General features: G+C 47.0%; 1 protein-coding gene across 7 annotated transcripts in view; it reads left to right on the forward strand.

Annotated features, from left to right (window-relative positions):
- disp1 (dispatched homolog 1 (Drosophila)) overlaps nt 1-23,235 on the forward strand; it is a 480,584-nt gene that overhangs the window by 312,515 nt on the left and 144,834 nt on the right. For all 7 annotated transcript variants that reach the window (XM_038798975.1, XM_038798974.1, XM_038798977.1 and 4 more), the window contains one exon: nt 7,235-7,814. In XM_038798975.1, the coding sequence (XP_038654903.1) occupies nt 7,273-7,814 (542 nt within the window). In that variant the 5' untranslated portion in view covers nt 7,235-7,272. The remainder of the gene's footprint in view (nt 1-7,234; nt 7,815-23,235) is intronic.

Genomic DNA, 23,235 nt, shown 5'->3' on the forward strand with positions numbered 1-23,235 from the left:
TAGGGAGTCGGAGGTGCGGCGCTGAGGTAGGGAGCCGGAGGTGCGGCGCTGAGGTAGGGAGCCGGAGGTGCGGCGCTGAGGTAGGGAGCCGGAGGTGCGGCGCTGAGGTAGGGAGCCGGAGTTGCGGCGCTGAGGTAGGGAGTCGGAGGTGCGGCGCTGAGGTAGGGAGTCGGAGGTGCGGCGCTGAGGTAGGGAGCCGGAGGTGCGGCGCTGAGGTAGGGAGCCGGAGGTGCGGCGCTGAGGTAGGGAGCCGGAGGTGCGGCGCTGAGGTAGGGAGCCGGAGGTGCGGCGCTGAGGTAGGGAGCCGGAGGTGCGGCGCTGAAGTAGGGAGCCGGAGGTGCGGCGCTGAGGTAGGGAGTCGGAGGTGCGGCGCTGAGGTAGGGAGCCGGAGGTGCGGCGCTGAGGTAGGGAGCCGGAGGTGCGGCGCTGAGGTAGGGAGCCGGAGGTGCGGCGCTGAGGTAGGGAGCCGGAGGTGATAGGGGCTGAGGTAGGGAGCCGGAGGTGATAGGGGCTGAGGTAGGGAGCCGGAGGTGCGCCGCCGAGGTAGGGAGCCGGAGGTGCGGCGCCGAGGTAGGGAGCCGGAGGTGCGGCGCCGAGGTAGGGAGCCGGAGGTGCGGCGCCGAGGTAGGGAGCCGGAGGTGCGGCGCCGAGGTAGGGAGCCGGAGGTGCGGCGCTGAGGTAGGGAGCCGGAGGTGCGGCGCTGAGGTAGGGAGCCGGAGGTGCGGCGCTGAGGTAGGGAGCCGGAGGTGCGGCGCTGAGGTAGGGAGCCGGAGGTGCGGCGCTGAGGTAGGGAGCCGGAGGTGCGGCGCTGAGGTAGGGAGCCGGAGGTGCGGCGCTGAGGTAGGGAGCCGGAGGTGCGGCGCTGAGGTCGGGAGCCGGAGGTGATAGGGGCAGGCGCGTGTCGGGGTCGGAGTTGCGGGCGCTGCTCCCGTTTGCCCCTGGGAAATAATCGGGTGCCTGGTGGTGGTGGCCATGCTGAAGATATCGAGGCAGTTTCGGCAGCATTTTAAGTTGGGGGTGGGGTCAAAGTTGATGCCAGTCCAAGAAAATCATGTGTTTGAACCACGAGAGTGGATGCTAGGTTTTGAGGGTTGATGGGAATGAAGGATTTATTTTTGGAAAGGCAGCTTGAGAGTTTGGGGCAGTTGATGGAAATGTTTGGGATATCACAGGAAGAGGCCTTTAGGTATTTAATAATCTTTATTAGTGTCACAAGTAGGCTTACATTAACACTTCAATGAAGTTACTGTGAAAATCCCCTAGTCACCACATTCCGGCACCTTTTCGGGTCACAGAGGGAGAATTCAGAATGTCCAATTCACCTAACAAGCAGGTCTTTCGGGATTTGTGGGAGGAAACCGGAGCACCCGGGGGAAACCCACGCAGACACTGGGAGAACGTGCAGACTCTGCAGAGACAGTAACCCAAGCCAGGAATCGAACCGGCGATCCTGGCGCGGTGAAGCAACAGTGCTAACCAATGTGCTAATGTGCCGCCATAGGTGCATATTTGCAGGTGGGGGACTTTGCAAAAAAGGTTTCCCCAACATTCCAGGGAGACTGCCCTCATAGTTGTTGGAGGGCAGGGCAGGGGAGGGGGTTATCGTGGCAATTTATGGGAGGATTTTGGAGGAGGATATGGCGTCGCTGAAAGGGGTTACGGCCAAGTGGGAGGAGGAGCTGGGGATGGTGCTGGACATGGGGAGGTTGGGGCTAATACAGTTAATGGTCTCACCTGACGAGGCCGAGAATGAGCCGGCTGTTTGAGGGGGTGGAGGACACTTGTGAGCAGTGTGGGAGATGTTGGCTAGTCATGTACATGTGTTTTGATCTCACCCGAAGTTGGAGAAATTTTGGAGGTCGTTTTTCAGCACCGTGTCAGTGATCCTGCACGTGGATCTGGAGCCCAGTCCTCTGGAGGCCATGTTTGAGATGTTGGATTTGCCAGAGCTGTAGATGGGAGCGAGGGCAGGTGTTTTAGCTTTCGCCTCGCTGATTGCTCACAGGAGGGCCCTGTTGGGCTGGAGGTCAACTTCCCTGTACTGTGCCTCAGTGTGACGGGGGACTTGATGGAGTTCCTGTATTTAGCCAAGGTTAAGTTTGCTTTGAGGGGGTGATGGTCGGGTCCCACAAGAGATGGGGTCTGTTTATTATACACTTTAAAGAATTGGGAAGTGGGGATGGGGAAGGTTTTGTTGTGTTATTGGGGTATTGATTGGTGAAATGGGTTTGTTGTTTTTGATGTCTTGCATAGTTTTGTTTGATGTGTAAAATGTTAAAAACTGAAAAAAAATATTTCTTAAAAAAAGATGTGCATAACAAAAGATCATTGACTTAGGTAGCGACTTGATGGCATAAAGCACCCTGATTATTCCAGTGACCCCATTATTGAATTGAAAGTCACAGCAAGTAGCTCAATAGTAATATCAAAAAGATATGTGGATAAAGGACAGCTGTCTAGTATCTCTGTGGAGGGAAAATAAGCAAGAGTATGAAAAATTAGTACAGATTGAAGCGACAGATGATTAATATAAAATTCTAATCCGCAAGATAAAACTGGATCAAAATAAATTTTTAGTAAAACCTTGTATTCTACACGGTCAAATGCTTTTTCAGGAAATCTGGAAGAGGCAAAGGAATTGTGGAGTAAATAATATTAAGTAGCCGTCTTAAATTGGAGAATGACTTGACCTTTAATAAAGCCAGATTGTTCAAGAGAGACGATACTTGGCAAAATGGGCTCCAAATGGAGGTTAAGAGCTTTGTCTAGTATCTCGTAATCTGTGTCCAGCAGCGAATAAGGAGCTGAGCTCTTGGGGGTCCAGCCTTTCTTGGCAATCGTCAGATGCTTGCAATAGTCAGATGCTTGCCTGATTTAAAATAAGAGGAAGATTAGCACGAAAAAGTGAATCTGAGAAGACTGAGCTAAGCAGGGGGTATGAATGGGAGGATGGCCTTAATGGCTTGATCAATTTAGAGTTGAGACGGGATTGTCTAATGTGGACCTATTAATAGGGCTCATGGTTGGAATATCAAGCTTGGCAGAAAACAAATGAAAACTAAAATTGTCTGGAACCTCAGAGGTACACGGGATAGAAAGTTTTAAATTGATCGTTTATACGCTTGGGGTAGAAGTACCAGATTCCGTGCGAATTTCCATAATCAGATTCACTGACTTGTGAAATTGGTGAAAAGGACTTTTGCTGGATTTTTCACCATGCCCGCAATACTATTGTCTTGATTTCATTAAAACGTTGGTGGATAAAAGATCAAATTATGTCTGTAAACGGAGTCTTTCCTTATAAAGCTCGGGAGTTAGAGCAGAAGCGTAGCTTAGAGCATAAGGTCAACTAATTCAGATAGGCAATTTGAGCACTGCTTATTACTCCTTGTGGTGTATGAAATGATTTGGCCCCGGATATGAGTCTTAAATGCTTCACAAATAGTGGATACTGTTACATTAGGGGTCGTATTGATGCCCGAGAACAAATCAATCTGTGGGGGATAAATTTAAGAACTTCTTCAACAGAGAGAAGGATGGGATCAAATGCCAAGTACGTTGAGAGGGGACGTTTTCAGGAAAGCATCGATAGGGGGGGGCATGATCACATATGACAATGCTATGATATTCACTGGAGTCTCAAACAAAAAGAGGTTTACTATCCAAGGTAAAAAAAATCGACTCTTGAATAAGAATGATGAACTGCAGAGAAAAAAGAAAAATCTCTTGCAGTAGGAAAAAGAAATGGCCAAGGGTTAGAACCTTGTAAACTTGTAGAAATGAATCAATAACAGAAGCTGATCTAGCAAAAGAGCACAAACCAGTTTGAGAGTGGTCAAGAAAAGGATTTAAAACACAATTGAAGTCTCCACCATGAATCAAATCATTTTGCAAGTTAGACAAAGAAGGAAAAAAAGAACTGAGCATCATCCCAATTGGACGTATACACTTTGACCAGGATTACTTGTTTACTAAATAAACTACAATCACATAGTGACCATTAGGATCTGTTGATATGCGATGAGACAAATTGGAAAGCAGTGGTTTAATCAGACTAAGTCTTCATGGATTTATCAAAGGGAAATCAAGCTTGACAAATCTACTAGAATTCTTTGAAGATGCAACTAGTAGAGTTGAACAGGGAGAACCGGTGGATGTGGTTTATTTAGACTTTCAGAAGGCTTTCGACAAGGCCTCACACAGCAAATTATTATGTAAAGTTAAAGCGCATGGGATTGCAGGTAGTGTTTTGAGATGGATAGAAAGCTAGTTAGCAGACAGGAATAAATAGGTATTTTTCCGATTGGCAGACAGTGACCAGTGAGGTACTGCAGGGTACTAGGACCCCCAACTGTTCACATTATATATTAATGTCTTGGACAAGGGAACTAAATATATTATTTCCAAATTTGCAGATGATACAAAGTTGGATAGGAGGGTGAGCTGTGAGAAGGATGCAGATTTGGACCGGCTGAGTGAGTGGGCTTATGCATGGCAGGTGCAGTATAATGTGGATAAATGTGAGGTTATCTGCTTTGGTAACGAAAATAGGAAGGCAAATTATTATTTGAATGGATGTAAAATTGAGAGAGGTGGATATCAGTGAGACCTTGGGTGTCATCGTGCATCAGTTGCTAAAAGTAAGCAAGCAGGTAGTAAAGGTGGCAAATAGTATGTTGGCCTTCATAGCGAGAGGATTGGAGTATAGAAATAGGGGTATTTTACTGCAATTGTATAGGGTATTGGTGAGGCCACACCTGGAGTATTGTGTGCAGTGTTACTGTCCTTATCTGAGGAAGGATGTTCTTGCTATGGAGGGAGAGCAGCAAAGGTTTACCAGGCTGATTCCTGGGATGGCGGGACTGTCATATGAGGAGAGACTAATTTGGTTAGAATTATTTTCATTGGAGTTTAGAAGAATGATGGGGGATCTCATAGAAACTTACAATATTCTAACAGAATTAGACGGGGTAGATTCAGAAAGAATGTTCCCGATGGTGGAGGAGTCCAGAATAAGGGGTGATAGTTTGAGGGTAAGGAGTAAACCTTTTAGGAATGAGGTGAGGAGACATTTCTTCACCCAGAGAGAGGTGAATCTGTGGAATTCGTCACCACAGAAAGTAGTTGAGGCCAAAACGCTGTGTAATTTCTTTCTTTTTTTAAAAATTCAGAGTACCCAATTATTTCTTTGCAATTAAGGGGTAATTTAGCGTGGCCAATCCACAAAACCTGCACATCTTGGGTTGTGGGGGTGAGATCCACACAGACATAGGGAGAAATGTGGAAACTCCACACACACAATGACCCCGGGCCGGGATCGAACCAGGGTCTTCAGCACCGTAGGCAGCAGTGCTAACCAGTGCGCCACTATGCCACCCACCGTTGTGTAATTTCAAGAAGGAATTAGATATAGCTCTTGGGGCTAAAGGAACAATGGATGGGGGGGGGGGGGGGGGGGGGGGAAGGTGGGATCAGGGTATTGAACTTGATGATCAGCCATGATCAGAATGAATGGCGGAGCAGGCTCGAAGGGCCGAATGGCCTCCTCCTGCTTCTGTTTTGTATGTCTGTTTCTATGTAAATGGAATATTTTTATGAATCAAGAGTGTACAAAGCTGTGATTTAGAGTGAAATTTTCAATTAAAGAACTGCCCCGCCCACCCCCTCCTGAGTCTAAAGTGATTTCAAGTGCGCAAATGGGTCTCTTGAAGAAAAACAATTTCAGCCTCAACCTTCTATGGGTAAGAGAATACTTCAGAGCGTTTCACTGGCTGATTCAGCTCGGTTGCATTCCGACTAACAAAACTTTGGACATACTTGGGTGTCATGACAAAAATGGAAAATTGTTAATTGACCAAATTGAAGCAACAAACTGACGACCTCTACTCGAGCAGCTACCAAATAAAGAAAAAGATAAGAGAAAAGGAACAAAAATAGAAAAAAACTTCCCAACACAGGCCTTCCCTAAATGCAAGGCTGCACCACCTCCCTCCCCTCTCCTAAAGACAGACGTGAATGTAGCCATCTGGAGGATAACCCTCAACCCTAAAACCCCACCCACAGCAAAATGAAAAACAAGTTTCATCCCCAGCTACAAATATCAAATAGACCTAAAAAAAATTAAAATGAGGAGATATCAAGCCATGTTTCCCTGTGAGATCAGACTTGTACAGTCTTAACATCAGCTGGGATTGTAACACTGCATCAGGGGCAGCAGGGTAGTAGCGGCAGCAGGGTAGCTGGGGCAGCAGGGTAGCATGGTGGTTAGCATAAATGCTTCACAGCTCCAGGGTCCCAGGTTCGATTCCCGGCTGGGTCACTGTCTGTGTGGAGTCTGCACGTCCTCCCCCTGTGTGCGTGGGTTTCCTCCGGGTGCTCCGGTTTCCTCCCACAGTCCAAAGATGTGCGGGTTAGGTGGATTGGCCATGATAAATTGCCCGTAGTGTCCTAATAAAAGTAGGGTTAAGGGGGGGTTGTTGGGTTACGGGTATAGGGTGGATACGTGGGTTTGAGTAGGGTGATCATGGCTCGGCACAACATTGAGGGCCGAAGGGCCTGTTCTGTGCTGTACTGTTCTATGTTCTATGTCTATTATTTATCTGCCCCTACTGTTTCCATCCTGACCTTGGGTTTCCTTGCTGAATTTTAGCATTTTCATAAAGATAAAATCTTTTATTTGTCACAAAACTGACGGGTGAATATGGCTCTGTTCTTCAAATTACTATTATTTGTCTTTGAGCAATGTCACCAGGATGAATTGATTGATTTATCTCTTTGCTCAAACATTCTGTTCATTGAGATAATCCAGGTCTGAGCGACTGTTGCTATTTCAGGATTTTGTAGGTGGTATTTTGAGGGGTGACTTTGGCTGTTCCTTCTATCTTATTGAATGATCTGGGAGGGGGAAGCCAGGCGACTCAGGATCAGGAAATGTGATAGGTCCTGAGGTCTTTTTAACTGAAAGTATTTTTTTTTAATTTAGAGTATCCAATTCATTTTTTCAATTAAGGGGCAATTTAGCGTGGCCAATCCACCTACCCTGCACATCTTTGGGTTGTGGGGGTGAAACCCACGCAAACACGGGGAGTATGTGCAAACTTCACACAGTGACCCAGGGCCGGGATGGAACCTGAGACCTCGCCGCTGTGAGGCAACCATGCTGACCACTTGCGCCACCTTGCTGCCCTGCTGAAAGTGTTTTTAACATCTTGTTTTCATTGTGCTCTATCTTCAGGTGTGCGCCGGGTGTGAAGAAGCTGGTGAAAGAAGAGCATGGCTATGAGCAACAGGAATGGTGACTTCATGCTTCAGAGCAATGGCAGTGTCCCATCAAATGCTAACGGTAACAGCATCCCTGCAGCCTGCGATGGAGACCACCTCTCCCAGCAGCTGTCAGCCAAGGAGACCTCCAGGGCAAAAGTGAGTCAGAACAGTGGCACGCTGCCTAATGGCACTGTTAAGCCTTCTTCCCTCTTTCCAGACAGCACAACGAATAACCAAAGACCTCTGCCGCTGCTGCCACAATGTTGCCACCATTGTCCATACCATCATCCCTTGTGTTGTCACGGTAACCAGCCAGATTGCCATTCTTTGGGAAATGCCACCATCACCTCTCCATTGACTCCCTCCTGTCTGCAAGCTTGCTCCGAGTACCCGACATCCGTGTGCCAAAACACTTCCCCTCTCCATCCAGCCAGCTGCTGCCTCCAGCCTGCCTCATCTTTCATCGATCACGCTCCCCTTTGTCTTCATCACCGATGGCCTGACCATTTCCAGCATCAACCTGCGCAACAGCAACACGTCCACAACATCAGGTATGCTTCATCAAGGCAATCTTTCACAAAAATAATCAATAAACATTTTCTTGTTGGTTTTCCCCAAATATAACTACTGTGGGGTTGGAAGGAAATGAAGATTTAGTTCATTGAATGAAAATAACTTGTGAGTTCTGTAAAAATCTGTGTCTGGTGCCGTGTTTTTAAAAAAAGACAATTTATCTGTCTGTGCCCTGGCTCCATTTTGCCTGCAGTAAGCTCTCCTTATTTGAAAGAGATACTTGAGAGAGCAGCTGTGTAAGCATTGGGAATGTGGTTCTTTCGTGAAACATCAACCCAACTACGACTTAATTATTCTTTAATACTTGGGCTGTATTAGGAAAGTGCATTTTGATATGTATAACACAGTTTCAGTTGTTAAACATAAAGGCAGTGGGAGTAATTTGAGCTAATTAATTGAGAACATTGCATACGAAACATTTAGTTCATTTATGTGTGATCTGCCTGAAAGCAAAGCTGTGGCTCATTGTTTGCTGAGGCTTCATCCTGAGCTGTGGTTTGTTGTTGCCTTCAATTCTCTGGGGCAAGCCGAAGCGGCCAGTCCCAAGTCTACCTCAGCTGGAATGGGAATCCAACCCAAGCTCTGAGCGTCATTCTGAGTACATCTCACCATCTAGCCAACTGAGCTAACTGCCCGCATGTGAAATTATTGCATGCCATTTACATGTAATGTCCTTAGTATAGGCTGAAATACACTAAATAAGCTTTGTGACAGCATTTCCTTTCAATATTTGATAGTTCATGGTTTTGTAATCAAGAGACAATCTGCAGTCAAGTGGACAAGTTGCTTGTTCCCTTCCCTCCAGCCATATCACTAATAACAGCTGCCCGATAACTTTTCTTCCTTGCATGTTTATGGGCAGCACGGTAACGTAGTGGTTAGCACAATTGCTTCACAGCTCCAAGATCCCAGGTTCGATTCCCGGCTTGGGTCATTGTTTGTGTGGAGTCTGCACTTTCTCCCCGTGTGTGCGTGGGTTTCCTCCGGGTGCTCCGGTTTCCTCCCACAGTCCAAAGATGTGCAGGTTAGGTGGATTGGCCATACTAAATTGCATTTAGTGTCCAAAATTGCCCTTAGTGTTGGGTGGGGTTGCTGGGTTATGGGGATGCGGGGGGCTGGAGGTGTGGGTAGGGTGCTCTTTCTAAGAGCCGGTGCAGACTCGATGGGCCGAATGGCCTCCTTCTGCACTGTAAATTCTATTAAATGTTTCTCCCCTTCCTTCCGGAAAGAACATGACATATGTTCAGCAGCTCCACACATTGATGATCCAGGACTAGATGCTTAATGCCCTGGTAAATCCACTGTGCCATGGTGTCTTCCTTTTTCAATTTTCTGGACTGAATGTTACTAGAGCTTTGCAAAAAGGCCATTTGCCAATATTAGCAAACAGTGCCTTCCTTGTAATCATAGAATGTACAGTGCAGAAGAAGGCCATTCGGCCCATCAAGTCTGCACCGGCTCTTGGAAAGAGCACCCTACTTAAGCCCACACCTCCACCCTATCCCCATAACCCAGTAACCCCACCCAACACTAAGGGCAATTTAGCATGGCCAATCCACCTAGCCTGCACATCTTTGGCCTGTGGGAGGAAACCGGAGCACCCGGAGGAAGCCCACGCAAGGAGAATGTGCAGACCCCTCAGAGACAGTGACCCAAGCGGGAATCAAACCTGGGACCCTGGTGCTGTGAAGCCATAGTGCTAACCACTGTGCTACCGTGCTGCCCTAATCCTGCCCATTTCAAGTCACTGACTTGTTTCGTCCTGATGCAGCCTCAGGTTGTTGTGTAGGTTTTCCTGCAGGCTGCCAAAGAATTGGAACACATGTTTTAATTTATTTTTGAGTTCTCGTAACTGAAAGAGAAAATTAATTACCTACCTTTGCAATAAGCCAGAGGGACCAGAGGATCTTGCCTTTGATTCCTGACCTTCATTGTCTTTTTGATCTCAACTAAAACAACAGTAGAGTTGTTACCATCTGAGCTAGTTAGGGAGGGAGAAAGTTATGGTTATAATTTCCCATTCCTCCTTCGATAGTGGGGTGGTGTCATTTGTCTGGAGAATTGCAAGTGTTGCACTCGCATTAAAAAAAATGGTGTGAGGATAAATCCAGCGACTACGTGCCGGTCAGTGAAACCTCCGTGGTAATCCAGGACTAAATTAACAACTATGTGGATTAATTAAGAAAAGGTAGCATGAACTTGTTAAAGGTAATTCGGTTTAACTAACTTGATAACGTTTTTTTATGGTGGAACAAGAGGGTTGGTGAGCACAATGTGGTTGGTGTGCAGTATATGAATTTCCAAAAGGCTTTCAGAAGAATAGAAGCCTGTGGAATAAAAGTGAATGGCAGCATGAATTTCTCTTTGAAAGGGTAAGAGGCAGATTGAAATTGGCTAAGTGGCCGGACACAGATTGGACTGGAGGAAGGTATTCAGTGTTCCCAGGTATCAGTACTAGAATCACTGCTTTTCTTTACATTGATGATTGAACAGTGGTTCCCAACCTTTTATATGTCATGGCACACCTCTATATTCTAAAAACATTTTGAGTCACACCTCCTATCTTCTCTGCCTTCCTCCCTTTCTGGAAACTTTGTTGCTAACTTCTCCTTGTCCTCTTCCACTTTTTAAAAAAAATCCCCGATCTCTCTCGCTTCTCCCAGGGTTACATAGAACATTAAAGCGCAGTACAGGCTCTTCGGCCCTCGATGTTGCACCGACCTGTGAAACCGCTCTATAGCCCATCTACACTATTCCCTTATCATCCATATGTCTATCCAATGATCATTAATGTTGGCGAGTCCACTACTGTTGCAGGCAGGGCATTCCACGCCCTTCCTACTCTCTGAGTAAAGAACCTACCTCTGACATCTGTCCTATATCTATCTCCCCTCAATTTAAAGCTATGTCCCCTTGTGCTGGACATCACCATCCGAGGAAAAAGGCTCTCACTGTCCACCCTATCTAATCCTCTGATCATCTTGTATGCCTCAATTAAGTCACCTCTTAACCTTCTTCTCTCCAACAAAAACAGCTTCAAGTCCCTCAGCCTTTCCTCACAAGATCTTCCCTCCATACCAGGCAACATCCTGGTAAATCTCCTCTGCACCCTTTCCAATGCTTCCACATCCTTCCTATAATGCGGCGACCAGAACTGCATGCAATATTCCAAATGCGGCTGCACCAGAGTTTTGTACACCTGCAACATGACCTCATGGCTCCAAAACTCAATCCCTCTACCAATAAAAGCTAACACACCGTACGCCTTCTTAACAACCCTCTCAACCTGGGTGGCAACTTTCAGGGATCTATGTACAAGGACACCGAGATCTCTCTGCTCATCCACACTACCAAGAATCTTACCATTAGCCCAGTACTCTGTCTTCCTGTTACTCCTTCCAAAATGAATCACCTCACACTTTTCTGCGTAAAACTCCATTTGCCACCTCTCAGCCCAGCTCTGCAGATTATCTATGTCCCTCTGTAACTTGTAACATCTTGTCTCTCTCTAACCTGCAACATCCTTCCGCACTGTCCACAACTCCACCGACTTTAGTGTCATCTGCAAATTTACTCACCCATCCTTCTACGCCCTCCGCCAGGTCATTTATAAAAGTGACAAACAGCAGTGGCCCCAAAACAGATCCTTTGTGGGTATTTTATACCTTTTTGAGTTTTCACTTTTTGTGCAGACTCCAACTCCCGTTGGTCATGTGCATGGACCTGAGCAACATAAAGGGCTGGATTCTCCCCTACCCGGCAGGGCGGGGGGTCCCGGCTGGATGGAGTGGCGTGAACCACTCTGGAGTCGGGCCGCCCCAAAGGTGCAGAATCCTGCACACCTTTAGGGGCCAAGCCCTCACCTTTAGGGGCTAGGCCCGCGCCAGAGTGGTTGGTGCACCGCCGGCCGGCAGGAAAGGCCTTTGGCGCCACACCAACCAGGGACGGAAGGGACTCCGCAGTATTCACGGCACACTAGTTGGGAACCACTGGTATAAAGTACAATTCCCAAATTTTCAGATGACACAAAGCTTGGAAGTACTGCACACTGTGAGGATAGGTTAGGTGGATTGGCCACACTAATTGCCCCTTAATGTCCAAAATGTTAGGCGGATTGGGATGAGGGGGAGTCATGTGCCTAGGTCGGGTGCTCTTTCAGTGGGTTGGTGCACACTTGATGGGCTGAATGGCCTCCTTCTGTGCTATTGTATGAGGAGGATAATGTTGGACTTTGAAGAAATAGGCTAGTGGAATGTGCAGACATGTGACAGATGACATTTTATGCTGAGAAGTGTGAAGTGACCTATTTTGATAGGAAGATCAATGAGAGGTAAGACAAAATAAAGGATAAAATTCTGAAGGAATTTTGGAACAGAGAGACCTGGGGCTAGATGCACAAATTGTTTAAGTGGTAGGAAAAGGTGAGAAACTGGTTAAATAAAGTACACAGGATCCTTGACTTTGTACATAGAAACATAGAATACAAAAGCCTTAAGTCATGGCAGACCTTTATAAACCACTAGTTCAGCTTCAACTGGAGTGCAGGTTTTAGAGAAGATGCAGGAAAGATCCTAACTCCAGGATAGACTAGAGAAGCTGAGACTGTTCTTAGAATGGAGAAGGTTGAGAGGAGATTTGATTAGAGGTGTTCAAAATCATGGGGGTTCTGGACAGTAGATGGGGAGAAACTGTTCCCATTGGTTAGAATGGCTGAGAACCAGAGTTTCACCAATTCCAGGTGATTAGCAAAAGAACCAACCACAAAATGAGAGTAAACCTTTTTACACGTGTTTGGCTCGGATCTGAAATACAGTGCCTGAGAGTGTGATGGAGGCAAATTCAGTCAGGACTTTTTTTTTTAACAAACAATTTTATTGAGGTATTTTAGGCATATAGAAAAAGTGACGTTGTACAGTACAAAAAAAAGTCAAGACACAAATTATAAAATAAACATAGTGCAAACTACGGCTCTGTTCACGCACGGACCTTCCTCAATATCCCCCTACTCTACTCTACCCTTGCCCCCCCCCCCTTCCCACTGACGCTTACTCCTCTGCGAAGAAGTCAATAAATGGCTGCTACCTTCGGGCGAACCCTAGTAGCGAACCTCTCAAGGCGAACTTGACTTTCTTTAGGCCAAGAAAGCTCGCCATGTCCGATAGCCAGACCTCAGCCCTCGGGGGCTTTGAGTCCCTCCATGCTAATAGTATTTGTTGCCGGGCTACCAGGGAAGCAAAGGCCAGAACATCGGCCTCTTTCTCTTCCTGGACTCCCGGGTCCTCCGAAACCCCAAAGATTGCCACCTCTGTGCTCAGTACCACCACAGTTTTCAATACTCGGGACATGACATCTGCGAATGCCTGCCAATAACCCCCGAGTTTAGGGCACGACCAGAACATGTGTACATGATTAGCCGGCCCTCCGGCGCGTCTAGCACACTTGTCCTCCAGCCTGAAGAATCTGCTCATCCAGGCCCCCGTCATGTGGGCCCAGTGCACGACCTTAAACTGGATCAGGCTGAGCCTGGCGCATATTGTGGTCATGTTTACTCTGTTCAGGGCTTTTGCCCAAATATCGTCCTCCAGCTCCCCACCTGAGCTCCTCCTCCCACTTAATCTTGAGGCCCTCGGTCTGCATATCCTCAGCTCTCATTAGCTTCTTGTAGATATCTGAAACTCTACCCTCTCCCACCTCTCCCCTAGAAACTACCCTGTCCTGCCTCCCCTTCAGCGGGAGACGTGGGACCCACAGGCCTCCAGGTCCTTATCCCGTTTCAGAATGAGTGAGATGGTGGCCTGCGACATCATTGGGGGTAAACTCCCTCTGCCTCTTGCCTCGTTAAAGCCCCTGACCAGCACCGGCCCCACTATCCCGGCAAATGTTTTGTAAAACTCCACCGGATACCCGTCCGGCCCCGGGGCTTTACCCGACTGCATGACCTTCAGGCCCCCCAATACCTCTTTGATCCTGACCAGGGCCCCCAGTCCGTCCACCACCCCCGTCGCCACTGTTGGGAATGTCAGTCCGTCCAGGAAAAGTCCCTAAAGACCTTGTTCAGCCCTTGTGGATCACCCACTAGATTGCCTTCCCCATCCACTACCCTCCCTATTTCCCTAACCGCTTCCCTCTTTCTCAATTGCTACGCAAGCATTCTACTGGCCTTCTCTCCATGCTCATAAACCACGCCTTTTACCTTTCTAAGCTGCTCTACAGCCTTGCCTGTAGTCAGCACCCCAAACTCGGCCTGCAGCCTCTGTCGTTCCCTGAGTAACTCTGGCCTCGGGGATTCCGCGTAACTCCTGTCCGTCCGTAGAATTTCCTTAATCAGCCGGTCCATCTCTGCCCTATCCATCCTGTCCCTGTACTCCCGGATTGAAATCAGCTCCCCTCTCACCACTGCCTTCAATGCTTCCCAGAGCACCGCTGCTGAGACTTCTCCAGTATCGTTCACCTGCAGGTAATTCTGCAGCATTTCCTCAGCCTCTCACACACCGCCTTGTCCGCAAGTAATCCAACTTCCAGCCTCCATGGTGGGCGCTGAAAGCTGTCCTTACAAAACTGCAGGTCTACCCAGTGCGGAGCATGGTCCGATATGGCAATTGCCGAATATTCTGCCCCCACCATTCCGGCCAGCAGGTCCCTACTCACCACAAAGTAGTCAATTTGGGAGTACACCTTGTGGACGTGGGAGTAGTACGAGAACTCCCTCGCCGTCGTCCGGCTAAATCTCCACGGATCTGCCCCCCCGCATTTGCTCCATGAACCCTCTCAGTTCCTTTGCCATCACTGGCAACCTGCCCGTTCTTGAGCATGACCGGTCCAGGCTTGGGTCCAGGACTGTATTAAAGTCCCCGCCCATGATCAATCTACGCGAGTCCAGGTCGGGGATCTTCCCTAGCATCCTCCTAATAAAATCAACATCGTCCCAATTAAGGGCATATACACTGACCAGGACTACTCTCACCCCTTCGAGCTTACCCCTCACCATAACGAACCTGCCACCCCCATCCACGACTGTGCCCTCCGCCTCAAATCGTACCCTTTTATTAATCAGGATCAAGCCCCGAATGAAAGACCTGACTGAACCAGCCCTTCCTTAACCTAACCTGGTCTGCCACTTTCAGGTGCGTCTCCTGCAACAAGACTATGTCCGCCTTCAGAACCCGCAGATGCGCAAACACACGCGCCCTCTTCACTGGCCCGTTTAACCCTCTAACATTCCAGGTGATCAGCCTGGTTGGGGGGCCCTGTCCACCACCGGCGGGTTCAGTCAGGACTTTTAAAGGGAATGGGATTAGCACCTGAAGATAAAATATTTCCAGGGTAATTGGGAAAATGCAAGAGATTGGATCCATAGAATCTCTACGGTGGAGAAGGGGGCCATTCAGCCCATTGGATCTGCACCAACTCTCCGAAACCAACCACTAGGTCCAACCGTTGCCCTATCCCCGTAACCCCGCAAACTGAATATTACTGATCCACCAAACCTGCACCTCTTTGGACTGTGGGAGGGAACTGGAACACCCGGAGGAAACCCACACAGACATGGGAAGAAAGTGCAAACTCCACAGTCACCCAAGACCTGAATTGAACCCTGGTCCCTGGCGCTGTGAGGCAGCAATGGTAATGACTGTGCTACCTTGCAGCCTTCTAACATTAACCGATTAGGCCGATCTTTATGTGTGTGTGTCTGTGAATGTGGACTCTTCACTAGCAATATTTTATACACATTGGAACATCAAACTTCCTCAGTTCCTTGTGATGGCCTCATTGCCTTGGCGATTGTTAAACGTATACCTGCAAAGTTTCTCACAGTGCGCTTGTAAATTCCCAGTGAGACATCAGGGCTGCTCACAACAGTGTGTTGTATTTTACATGGAACTGTTGCAGGAATCTGAGAAAATTCATGGAATCTCCCTTCCTGTAACACAGAGCAAGCTTTGCTTGTGACAACTATTCAGGGGTAACTAATGTCATCAGTAACCAGTAAATATGGGAGTTCATTTTATTTTCTAATATTTGGAGGAGACTTTCCACCTCGTGTATTATCTGTAAATGATTGAAATTTGCATTATTTTCCAACAGGTAATACGATCAGTGATTAATTTTGGGAGGGAAAGGGTTAACCTGGCCAAATGCCAGCATTACTCCGAATGTTTGTCAAAAAAGAATCGTCATCTCTTAGCACTTAAACATTATGGCTCTATCAAACTGCACTTGCTCAGTAACAGCTTGCTCAGTTTGAGTTTCTCTCAGACCGCCCAGCTCCTGCCCTCAGTACAGCCTGGGTCCTAACAAGTACAAAAGGGCTGAAGTCCCAAAATCAGGTGAGTTGACGGCCCTTGGCATCAAGGCAGCATTTGACTGAGTGTGTCATCACAGAGCCCGAATAAAATTGAAGTCAATGGGAATCGTGAGAAAAACTCTGAACTGGTTGGAGTAATAGTTAGCACAAAGGGAGATGGTTGTGATTCTTGGAGACAATCAGCTCAATCCCAAGACATTGCTGCAGAAGTTCCTCAGGGTAGTGTCCTAGGTTCAGCCATCTTCAACTGCCTCAAAGATCTTCCCTTAAACATAAACTCTGAAGTGGGGATGTGTGCTGATGCAGTGTTCAGTTGCACTTGCAACTCAAACTGAAGCCATGCCGTGCACACCTGGGCAATCTCTAGGCTTGGATTGATAAGTGGCAATTAATAATCTTGCCACACAAGTGTCAGGCAGTGACCATATTCAACAGTAGAGAATCTAACCATCCCCTGCTTGACATTTAATGGCATTACAATTGCTAAATCCCCCCAAACTATCATCATCCCGGTGTTTACCACTCACCAAAAACTGAACTGCCCCAGCCATTTAGATATTATGAGCTACAAGAGCAGGTCAGAGGCTGGGAATTTTGTGGCGAGTAATTCATTTCCTGACTCTTCGCCTATCCATCATCGACAAAGGGTCTCCCAGGAGTGTGATGCAATAGTCTCCATTTGCCTGGATGAGTGTAGCTGCAACAACACTTGATGAGTTCAACATCCTCCAGTACAAAGCAGCCACCTTAGCAGCACCCTATCCACCACCACCACCACTCCTTCCACCAACAGTGCATCATGGCAGCAGTGTGTACCTTATACAAAATGCACCTTTGATGGCAACTTGCAAATCCTCAACTTGTACTACATGTGCGAACAAGGGCAGCAGAAGCTTAGGATGTCCACCACCTGCACGTTCTCCACCAAAACACACACCATCCTGACTTTCACTGGTCAAAATCCTGGATCCCCTTCCCATAAAGCACCGTGGATGGACTGCAGTGGTTCAAGAAGACAGCTCACTACCACCTATTTAATGGCAGTTAAGGATGGACAACAAATGTGAGTGATGTTCACAGCCCACGAATACATTTTTTTAAAAGCCACAGACTGAAGTCCTTCTGCGCACTAGAATACCCATTCAAAGGGCTGAGCCTTCTATGTGAAAATCTGTCCACTTCAATTCCTGTTCTCTCTCACAGACGAAAGGGGGCTGGGAAAACAAGCTGTAGTCCAGAAGCCAGTGTTGAGAATAGTGAGGTACTGAGGAGGGTATCAAGGTCGCAGGAGTGTACCGGCAGACAGAAAGGTGGGTTGAAGTGTGTCTACTTCAATGTAAGGAGCATCCGGAATAAGGTAGGTGAACTTGGAGCATGGATTGGCACTTGGGATTACGATGTTGTGGCCATTACGGAGACATGATTAGAACAGGGACAGGAATGGTTGCTGGAAGTTCCGGGGTAGAGATGTTTCAGTAAGAGTAGGGAAGGTGGTAAAAGAGGTGGAGGAGTAGCATTGTTAATCAAAGATAGTTTAGCGGCTGCAGAAAGGCAGTTCGAAGGGGATCTGCCTCCTGAGGTAATATGGGCCGAAGTTAGAAATAGGAAAGGAGCGGTCACGTTGTTAGGAGTTTTCTGTAGGCCCCCAAATAGTAATAGAGATGTGGAGGAGGAAATTGCTAAGCAGATTATGGATAGGTGTGGAGGTCTCAGGGTAGTTGTCATGGGTGACTTTAACTTTCCAAATATTGATTGGAACCTCTATAGGTCGAACAGTTCGGATGGGGCAGTTTTTGTACAGTGTGTGCAGGAGGGTTTCCTGACACAATATGTGGATAGGCCGACAAGAGGTGAGGCCACATTGGATTTGGTCGTGGGTAATGAACTGGGCCAAGTGTTAGATTTGTTTGTGGGAGAGCACTTTGGAGATAGTGACCACAATTTGATGTCTTTCACTATTGCAATGGAGAGGGATAGGGCCATACGGCAGGACAAGGTTTATAATTTGGGGAGGGGTAATTATGATGCGATTAGGCAAGAATTAGGGAGCATAAGATGGGAACAGAAACTGTCAGGGAAAGGCACAAATGAAAAGTGGAGCTTGTTGAAGGAACAAATACTGCATGTTCTTGATAGGTATGTCCCTGTCAGGCAGGGAGGAAATGGCCGTGTGAGGGAACCATGGTTCACAAAAGAGGTTGAATGTCTTGTCAAGAGGAAAAAGGAAGCATATGTAAGGATGAGAAAACAAGGTTCAGCTGGGTTGCTTGAGGGTTACAAGGTAGCAAGGAATGAGCTAAAAAATAGGGCTTAGGAGAGCTAGGCGGGGGCATGAGAAGTCATTGGCGGGTCTGCTCAAGGAAAACCCCAAGGTTTTTTACTCCTATGTGAGAAATAAAAGAATGACCATGGTGAGGGTAGGGCTGGTCAAGGACGGTCGTGGGAACTTGTGCATGGAGTTGGAAGAAATAGGAGAAGCATTGAATGAATACTTTTCTTCAGTGTTCACCAAGGAGAGGGGCCATGTTTTTGAGGATGAGAGTGTGATACAGGCGGGTAGGCTGGAGGAGGTAGATGTTCTGAGGAAGGATGTATGAGCAATATTGAAACACCTGAGGGTCGACACGTCCCCTGGCCCAGATGGGATATATCCAAGGATTCTTTGGGAGGCAAGGGATGAGATTGCAGAGCCTTTGGCTTTGATCTTTGGGTCCTCACTGTCCACGGGGATAGTGCCAGAGGACTGGAGAGTGGCGAATGTTGTTCCTCCGTTCAAGAAAGAGAATAGGAATGACCCTGGTAATTATAGGCTGGTTAGTCTTACGTCGGTGGTCGGTAAGTTAATGGAAAAGGTCCTGAAGGATAGGATTTATGACCATTTGGAAAGATGCAGCTTAATCCGGGATAGTCAACACAGATTCGGTAAGGGTAAGTCTTGCCTCACAAATTTGATTGAATTCGTTGAGGAGGTAAATAAGTGTGTAGATGAAGGTAGAGCAGTTGATGTCGTATACATGGATTTTAGTAAGGCGTTTGATATGGTTCCCCATGGTCGGCTCATGAAGAAAGTAAGGAGGTGTGGGATAGAGGGAAATTTGGCCAATTGGATTAGTAACTGCCTATCACATAGAAGACAGAGGGTGGTGGTGGATGGAAAATTTTCAGACTGGAGACCAGTTACCAGCGGTGTACCACAGGGATCAGTGCTGGGTCCTCTGCTATTTGTGATTTTTATCAATGACTTGGAGGAGGGGGCTGAAGGGTGGGTCAGTAAATTTGCTGATGACACCAAGATTGGTGGAATAGTGGATGAGATGGAGGGCTGTTGTAGGCTGCAAAGAGTCATTGATAGGATGCAGAGCTGGGCCGAAAAATGGCAGATGGAGTTTAACCCTGATAAGTGCGAGGTTATTCATTTTGGTAGGACACATTTGAATGCGGATTATCGGGTCAACGGCAGGGTTCTGAGGGATGTGGAGGAACAGAGAGATCTTGGGGTTCATGTCCACAGATCTCAAAAGGCTGCCACTCAAGTTGTTAGAGCCGTGAAGAAGGCCTGTAGTGTGTTAGCGTTTATTAACAGTTTAAGAGCCGCGGGGTTATGCTGCAACTGTACATGACCCTGGTGAGACCACATTTGGAGTATTGTGTGTAGTTCCGGTCACTATAGGGGCTGTTTAGCACACTGGGCTAAATCGCTGGCTTTGAAAGCAGACCAAGGCAGGCCAGCAGCACGGTTCGATTCCCGTAACAGCCTGCCCGAACAGGTGCCGGAATATGGCGACTAGGGGCTTTTCACAGTAACTTCATTGAAGCCTACTCGTGACAAGCGATTTTCATTTCATTATAGGAAGGATGTGGAAGCATTGGAAAGGGTGCAAAGGCGATTTACCAGGATGCTGCCTGGTTTGCAGGATAGGTCTTATGAGGAAAGGTTGAGGGATCTAGGGCTTTTCTCTTTGGAGCGGAGGAGGATGAGAGGCGACTTAATAGAGGTTTATAAGATGATGAGGGGGATAGATAGGGTGGACGTTCAGAGACTATTTCCTTGGGTGGCTGTAGCTGTTACAAGGGGGCATAACTATAAGATTCAGGGTGGGAGATATAGGAGGGATGTCCGAGGTAGGTTCTTTACTCAGAAAGTGGTTAGGGTGTGGAATGGACTGCCTGCTGTGATAGTGGAGTCTGACACTTTAGGAACTTTCAAGCGGTTATTGGATAGGCACATGGAGTACACCAGAATGACTGGGAGTGGGATAGCTTGATCTTGGACAATGCTCGGCACAACATCGAGGGCCGAAGGGCCTGTTCTGTGCTGTACTGTTCTATGTTCTATGAAACATTAAACCACGGCCCTGTTGGTCCTCTCAGAAACGATATCATGGCATTGTTTCAAAGAAGAGTAGGTGACTTCTTCAAAATGTCCCAACCAATAACTATCCCTCAACCAATTGGTAAAAAGAGATTATTGATCGGCATGTCAATGTTTGTGAGAATCGGCTGTAATGTGCACAATCAGGCTGCCGCATGTCCTACATTACAATCATGACTACACCTCAAAAGTACTTCATTGGTTGTAAACTGCTGTGGGGTATTCTAAGATGATAAAAGGTGTTTGGAAATGAAGAACTTTGCCCTTCTCATCTGTGTAAATAACCCAAAGGCTCTTCAGTTGGCAAATGTCTTTCCTTTTTAAATGTGATTTGGTAGCAGAGAACTTGAGTATTGTGGAAAAAAGGAGCCATTCTATTGAAGCTTTTCATCTTGCACTCATCAGAATAGATGCAAGAAAGGGGCAGCACGGTGGCGCAGTAGTTAGCACTGGGACTGCAGCGCTGAGGACCTGGGTTCGAATCCTGGCTCTGGGTCATTGCCTGTGTCGAGTTTGCACATTCTCCCCGTGTCTGTGTAGGTTTCACCCCACAACCTAAAAATGTGCAGGGTAGGTGGAACTGCCATGCTAAATTGCCCCTTAATTGGAAAAAAAATTGGATACTCTAAATTTTTAAAAAAAGGATAGATGCAAGAATGTTGAATTTCAAAAGGAACAACAGTTTCCACAAGATGACAAAGGATTGGTTGGCAAATTGGCTCGAATTTGGTCAAGACTTTGCCTGCCATAGAGAATGCACTAAGGAGATATTGTCCGCCACGCTTTTGTTTAATTCAAAAGAATTATAATGCCTGGACATGTTCCTTTTCCTTGCAGAGGACAGGTCCCTGCGTAGGGATACATGTAGCTTCTAGCAAGCATAAATGTTTGAAATATTAAATTGGTTGTTCATGTAATTCTTGACACACTTGTGACCGTTAGACAATTGCTGTCCAATCGCTGAATCACATCTAACGTCGGACACTATATCCTGAGTTTTGCAAGCACAGGCTGGTTGAGTAGTCAATAATTTGCTTATTGCAAACAGACAAAGGGACGTGCTGTTTGATATGATCCTGTCAGTTGTTGGGATGTACGGCCCATATATCTGGCATTATCTGTGCTGAGTTCACAGTCAATTACAATAAGGATAACTGCTGTATTTTACATGCATTTTTTTGCCCATCAGAAGATTACATTTGCCATTTTAACTAACTTACTTATAAAGGACGTAATAACTAGACACACAAAATAATGGTAGGATTGGACAAAGTCCACGTGGATTTATGAAAGGGAAATCATATTTGATAAACCGGTTGGAGGTTTTTGAGGATGTAGCTAGCAGAATAGATAGGGGTGAACAAGTGGATGTGGTATAGTCGGATTTTCACGTGGCTTTCAAGAGGGGTAGCAAACAAGGGCGGCGTGGTGGCGCAGTAGATAGCACTGGTGCCAAGGACCCAGGTTTGATCCCGGCCCGGGCCGCTGTGTGGAGTTTGCACATTCTCCCTGTGTCTGCGTGGGTTTCACCCCCACAACTCAAAGATGTGCACGGTAGGTGGATTGGCCACGCTAAATTGCCCCTTAATTGGATTTTTTTAATAAAGGGATAGTAAACAAATTGAAGCAGATGGGATTGGGGGTAATATACTGGCCTAGATTGAGAATTGGTTAATGGACTGAAACCAGAGAGTAGGAATAAAGGGTTCATTCTCAGGTTGGTAGGCTGTGACTAGTGGGGTACCATAAGAATCTCTTCTTGGACCACAGCTATTCACAAACTATATCAATGATTTGGATGTGGGGACCAAATGTAATATTTTCAAGTTTGCTGATGACACAAAACTAGGGTGGGTATATGAGTTTTGAGGAGATGCAAAAAGGCTTCAAGGGGATTTAGACAAACAAAATGAGTGGACATGAACATGGCTGATGGAATATAAGGTGGAAAAATGTGAAGTTATCCACTTTGACTGGAAAAGACAGAAATGCAAAGTATTTCTTGGTGAGGAGACAACACCTGTATTCTCTAGCGTTTAGAATAACTAGAGATGTCCTCATTGAAACATAAAATAGATAGGGTAGATGCAAGAAGGATGTTTCTCCTGCATGGTTCTTGATGAATATGGGAATGGGGGGTTATGGGGAGAAGGCAGGAGAATGGTGATGAGAAACATATCAGCAATGATTGAATGGTCGAGCAGACTTGATGGGCAGAATGGCCTAATTCTGCTCCTATGTCTTATGGTCTTATGATGGGATGGTCTAAAACCAAGGAACACAGTGCGAGAATAAGCGGTAGGTCGTTAAGAATTGAGATGAGAAGAAAGTTCTTCTCTACCCCATAGGGCTGTGGAGGTTTAGTCATTGAGCATGTTCAAGACTGACATTTGAAAAATTCAAGAGATTAAGGTCCAAAGCGAGAGTTGGGGAGTGAGAGCACTGAGAGTCGGGGGTGTGAAAGGGGCAAAGAGTCGGCACTTTGCCTTTGGGGAGAGCAGCCAAGAGAGATCGAAAGGGTCCTTCGTGACATCATAGGAAAGTCACCAGGCAAGTGAATTATTTTTTGCTCATAATCTTTATTGGTGTCGCAAGCATGTGGACATCGTGGCTGGGCTAGCATTTCTTGCCCATTCCTAATTGTCCTTTAAGGGGCAGCTAAGAGTCAACTGTGTGTCTGGAGTGACACATTGGCCAGACCAGGTAAGGTGGCAGATTTCCT

The sequence above is a fragment of the Scyliorhinus canicula genome, chromosome 6, assembly GCF_902713615.1.
Source record: "Scyliorhinus canicula chromosome 6, sScyCan1.1, whole genome shotgun sequence".
NCBI classification, from domain to species: Eukaryota; Metazoa; Chordata; class Chondrichthyes; order Carcharhiniformes; family Scyliorhinidae; genus Scyliorhinus; species Scyliorhinus canicula.